This window comes from Hipposideros armiger, unplaced genomic scaffold, assembly GCF_001890085.2.
Source record: "Hipposideros armiger isolate ML-2016 unplaced genomic scaffold, ASM189008v1 scaffold_745, whole genome shotgun sequence".
Classification (NCBI taxonomy): Eukaryota; Metazoa; Chordata; class Mammalia; order Chiroptera; family Hipposideridae; genus Hipposideros; species Hipposideros armiger.
Window position 1 is genome coordinate 768,895 of NW_017732095.1, and position 5,850 is coordinate 774,744.

The 5,850-nt window shown below is 51.2% G+C and overlaps 1 protein-coding gene across 1 annotated transcript in view; it reads left to right on the forward strand.

Moving 5' to 3' along the window:
- PCNT (pericentrin) overlaps positions 1–5,850 on the forward strand; it is a 127,504-nt gene that overhangs the window by 108,964 nt on the left and 12,690 nt on the right. Inside the window, exons 39-40 of the mRNA XM_019628028.1 lie at positions 4,347–4,471; positions 5,243–5,416. Of these exons, the coding sequence (XP_019483573.1) occupies positions 4,347–4,471; positions 5,243–5,416 (299 nt within the window). The remainder of the gene's footprint in view (positions 1–4,346; positions 4,472–5,242; positions 5,417–5,850) is intronic.

The following is a 5,850-nucleotide window of genomic DNA, read 5'->3' on the forward strand; positions in this document are numbered from 1 at the left end:
TCCGTGACAGGCTGGTCCCCGTCTGTTGTGGGTGGCTCCTGTGTTCCCCTCACTGTGGAATCCTGTGTTTATTAGCGTATCCCCGTTGGAACTCGCAGGGGGTCCTTTGTACATCATGGTGTCCAGGCCATGCTATGTACATTTGGACACACCTTTTATCAGCGTTCTGGTGGGTATGTCGTGTTTGCTGAGCTGTCTGTCAAAGCCTTGGCTTGTTCTTAGCTTGGAGTGCTTGTTTTCTTCTGTTCAGCTTTGAGAGCTCTTTCTGTATTCTGGATACAGCACCTTTGTCAGAATGTCATTTGCAAATATTTTCTCCATTTGTGCCTTCTCCTCTGTATTGTATCTTTTGTGAAACAAAAGTTTTTAGTTTCGATGAAGTCCTGTGTATCGATTTGTTCTTTCGTGGGTCATGCTGCTGCCAGAAACGAGTCCTTGGTGTTCGTTGAAGGAAAGAATTCAAGGAGGCCCCGAGTCAGCTAAGCAAGCCATGGGCTTATTAGAGGACAGTCACTCTCAAGGTAGCACGAGCTGGCAGGCTCGGAGAAGAGCAGCTGCCCGAAGAGAATGGGTCTGGGACGTATCACCCTTGAAATGAAAGGGTGGGGCATGCAGGACTTGGACGTGTGTCCAAGGCATCTTGGTCGGGTCCTTGCTGACACTCCTTCATGTTGGGAGGGGGCGTTTTTCTCCTTGTTTGCCTCTTGGAACTCACGGCGACCCAGAGTGGAGACTTTTCTTGGCTGCCATGCTAACAGCATTATGATGTATTATAATCAGCTGAAGTTCACCTGAAGGGGCAACGCAGTCCTCCCCCTGGCCGCCGATATCCAGTTCCAGCCGGGTGGTAGTGGGCCTTTTCCTTAACTGCTGACCTTGCCCCCTCCTCCCTTTCCTCCCCCCTTGCTCGCGGCCCTATTCTTCTTGCCTACGGTCACAATGCCAAAAGTTTTACACTTTTACTTTGAGGTCTGCACTCCATTTTGAGTTAATTTTTGTGTATGGTCCAAGAGCTAGGGGGAGGATTCTTCTTACGCGTATCTGACATCAGTTATTCTGGCACACCTTGTTGAAAAGATTGTCCTGTCTTCTTGCATGTCTTTGTGCCTCTGTCAGAAATCAGTGAATAATGTTTGTGTACACGTGTCTGGACTCTTCTGTCCCCCTGGTCTGTAAGCCTGTCCTTTACAAGCTGCCTGATTAATGTAGGCTTGTGCTCCATTTTCACTTCAGGTGGTAGGTAGTGGGAAGGCTCCAAGTTTTTCTTCTTTTTCAAATTATTTGGCCATTCTAGTACCTGTATCCTTAAATATAAATTTTAGAATCTTGCTGTCTATTTTGGTTGGGATTGTGTTGAATCTGTAGAACAATGTGGGAAAAATTGGGAAGGTAAACTGGTGCTGCCTTTGGAAAGCAGTCTGGCATTTCCACTTCTAGGTCTTGACCCAGGAGAAATGAAAATACATGTCCACATAACAACTTTTCACAAGTTGTCCTACCACCATTATTCATCATAGCACCAAAGTAGAAACGACCCAAATGTCCAGTAATCAATGAAAGGAAAATAATAAGCGGTATGTCCGTAATGGAGCGTTACTGGGCAGTCAGTAGGGATGAAGGATTGAGCATATGCTGCAGTGTGGGTGAACCCGGGGAGTGTCACCAGTGCAAGAAGCCAGCTGCAAAGGCCGTGTACTCTACGGTTCCGTTTATATGAAATGTCCAGAACACACAAATGTGTTGAGATAGGATCTAGATTAGTGGCTGTCAGGGTTTAGGGGAAGGGGAGCTGCTAAAGGCACAGGGTTCTGCAGGTGATGAAAATGTTCTCGGATCAGATCGTATACCAAGAAGCAACTGAATGGTATACTTCAGAAGAATGCATTTTAGGGTAGTGAAACATACCTCAGGAAAGTGAGTATGCAGTTCTGGGCAAGAACTGGCATCTTCACCCCATGTGGGCCTTCCCATCCGCGAGCGTGAACCCAGCGTGTCTCCCCTTGGGCTTCCGTCTTAAAGCTTCTTTCTTCAGCGTGTTGTAGCCGTCATGTCAGCATGTGGGCCCCATCAACATTCTGTTAGATTCAGATCTAAAGATTTCGTTTTTCAGGGGCTGTCGTAAAGGGTGCTTCCACACGTTTTCTCACTCGCGTTGTACGGGAACGTGACTGATTCTCCTAGTTGGCCTGTGACCTGTGCCTGTGCTGGCCTCACTATTTAGCCCTCGAGCCTTTTTGTAGGACTTTCTACACAGACAGCCATGTCGTCTGCGAACGGGGAGTGTCATTCCTTCTTTCCAATTTGAATACTTGGGTTTCTTTCTTGCCTGCTTGGCTAGGACTTCAGGACAGTGGGGGCAGGTGTGGCGAGGCGCTCACACCTGGTTCCATCACAGGTGGGGCTCAGTTTCTCACCATGAGAGACTTGCTTCTGGGGGCGCCCTCGTCAGTTTCAAGAGGTTCCCTTCTTTCTGTTTCTGGTTTGCAGAGACTTTTTGTCATGAGCGAGTATTGAAATTTGTCATGCTTTCCTGCGTCTGTTGCTGGGATGGTGTGGTTTTCTTGTTGGTCTGTAAACCTGGTAGGTCACGGTGATTCCGAATGTTGGCTCTACCTTGTCGTCCCAGGAAAAACTACCCTTCGTGATGCATCCTATCTGGGTATTGCTGGATTCTGTTTGCTTGTACTCTGGTGAGCATTTTTGCATCTGGGTTCATGAGGGATATTAATCTGGAGTTATTTGTGTTGTCTTTGTCTGGTTTTGACTTCATAAAATGAGCTGGAACGCGTTCCCTCCTTTTCCACTTTCTGGAAGAGAGTATGTAGAGCTGGTATTTATTTCTTCCTTAAATATTTGTTAAATTTACCAGTCAAATCATCTGGGCCTAGTGCTTCCTTTTTGGAAAGTTTTTGGTGACGGATTTGATGTTGCTGGTGGTGTTGGGTGGAGCGTCCTGGAAAGGTCAGTTAGATCCAGTCGGTTGATGGGGTTCGAGTCTTCTGTGCCCCAGCTGAGCTTCTTCCAGCTTGGCTGGTGCGCCTGCCGGGGGACATTGACATCTCTAATGAGCACTGTGGGTTTGTCAGTTCTGAAGCTCCGTCAGGTGAGGTGACGGGACCCTGTGCTGTGGAGCTGGGCCCAGCCAGCCAGCAGCCCCACGGCTAGGCGCTCTGTTGCAGTCGTCACAAAGGCTCCACATTTCAGTCTTGATGGCGGCTGCCATTAGTGTCACCTCACTGCCCGTCTGCTTCTCTGGAACTTGCTCAGAAAGTGTCTCCAGGTTCCTTGTTTAGGGCAACCCGTTGGGCCTGCGTGGACCAAAACACAGTCACCAGGGGAAAGCTTTCATCCTTTGTAAGAAAGCTAACTGAAACCAGGAAATGAATATTCTTAATGAGAAAACCAAAGGTAGGCTGAAAGTGAACTGTGGAGCATTTTCTTCTTTGTGTCAGGATGACGTGTGTTTCTTAAGTGTTGTCTCCAGGCACGACCCAGCTGTTTTAAAACCAGAAAAACGCTGGTCTTTCCTACCTCGTAGGGAGGGCACACGGAGCTGCTCCCAGGGTCACCGGCTCAGGGACCTGTCCTCTTAGCCATGCCCTGCAGTGGGGGTGGCACTGCCAGGCTGCCTCCAATTCCTGTTCCAAACAGCTGGCCAGACGCCACTGACTGTGTGGCCCAGGGAGTGCTTCGAGCTCCCTTCGGCCTCCGTGACAGGCTGGTCCCCGTCTGTTGTGGGTGGCTCCTGTGTTCCCCTCACTGTGGAATCCTGTGTTTATTAGCGTATCCCCGTTGGAACTCGGGGGGGGTCCTTTGTACATCATGGTGTCCAGGCCATGCTATGTACGTTTGGACACACCGCCTGGTCATAGTGTCCTCCACACCGTGCCTGCCCCGTGGCTCGAATGGCTCCTGTGTGGGGCCCTTGCTGGGCTCCAGGAATGTGATTTGATGGTTCGAGAGAGCTAGGAATTTGCATCTTCTAGGAGTTAGCATTTCTAGGTCAGAGAACATTAGGTTGTGTAATAGCTTAGAGCTTTGAATTTGTGGTTATTTCACAAATACTTGGTGTTTTGTTTTTAATAAAAATGTGCCTTTGGTGCAAGCACATCTCGGTAAATGCGTGTAATAATCACCCCATGAGTGTTAGTTATCTGGCTGACAATGTCACATAACAATTTGGGCNTTTCCTGACGGCAGCGTGACCTCCGTGCAGCTCTTTGGGAGGGGTGGGCGCCCAGTGGGCAGTGGGGTGGCTGGAGCCTTTGGGGCTTCCCAGGCTGCCCACCCCAGCGCTGTGCCAGCCTGGTGCTCTGTACTGGGCAGTAGGGACCTGTGAACCATTTAAATGCGCCTGCATTTTGACAGGACAATTAGTGACTGGACGTCATCCAACGAGAAAGCAGTGACGTCTTTACTGCGGACGCTGGAGGAGCTCAAGTGCGAGCTGAGCGCGCCCAGCTGCTCCCAGGTGAGAGGCCCGCGGCCGCCTGCTGCCATGTCGTTTCCACTGTGACCGGCCGCTCCTCCCAGGTGAGAGGCCCTCGGCCGCCTGCTGCCCGTGTCGTTTCCACTGTGACCGGCCGCTCCTCCGTCTTCTGTGTGACTCCCTGTAAGCGAGCAGGCACCTCCGGGGCAGGCGTGTGGCGCTCATGGCACTCCTGCGGGGCCCCCGGTGAGCGCCGGCTGCCACACACCCATCAGCTGCGTCTCCAGGTGTGTGAGGTCCTGGTTGCTGATGGGAATTCCTGACAACATCTGTGACAGCTGTGGGATCACAGCTTCCGGTGACAGCGTGCTGACAGGCAGCAGGAGAGCGGTGGGGTATGCTGTGGCCCTCTCCTCGTCTGCCAGGCACTGTGCCTTCCTCAGCCACAGGCCGAAGGTCCCTCTGGTTGTGGAAGTAATGAGCCTGTTTTGAGGGACTTCCCGCCGGTCCCTGGGGATGCACACGCGACGTTCCCTTGTCGTCTGGGCACTGCCCCGGGCAGTGTCAGGTGCCAGGCCCGCTCTGTTCACACAGCCCAGCTCTGCGCCATATATTTCAGAGAGAATTGAGAAGAAACATGATTCGATGACTTTTACTGTTTCCCATCCCACAGACGGACGCTCCGCCCGGACCTACAAGCGTCCCACGGAACCCCAAATATGTTTCAAATGATCCCTGAAAAAACCAACAATAAAAAACTGAGGTGGTGTGTGTGCCACTTAACACATTTGTTTTTGTTTCCTCCTTCTCCAGAAAAACATGACGACGCAGCGACAGGAGCAGCTGGTGGGTGCCCTGCTGAGGGACAACGACTCTCTCAGGAAGACCCTCAGCGCCATGACCCGGGAGAAGGCGGGGCTGTGCCGGGCCGCAACCCGGCTGGAGAGGACACTGGCCCAGCACCTGCTGAAGGGCTGCACACTCAGCGTACGTAAGCGTCTGCACAGGGCTGCCGCCTGGGGGCAGTGCCATCACCTCTCCAGTTAGCACTGTGAGTGCCGTCCTCTGTGGAGGCCGCAGCCACTTCTGTCCTATAATGTCAGATTCCCTGCTTTGCTCCGAGCCGGACGCATCACACACCCTGCCCCACATGGCTGTGGCCCAGGCCAGGACATGGGGTGTGCTACATTTCACCAGAGATTTTAAAAATAATTTATAATTTTCCTGATTTGTGTAGTTTGATAGACTTTTTTCTGGAATGCCTAATTTTTCTTGTGTATTTTAGGTTGTTTTTTGTGATTTGCTTTACATTTTGTACAAAGATTTTATTGGGGAATTGGAGGAGGGGAACAGCGTTGGGGAATCAGGGAAGGGGAACAGACAAGTTGCTGTCCTTTTGTTCTTCAGTCTAGTTGTGGAGG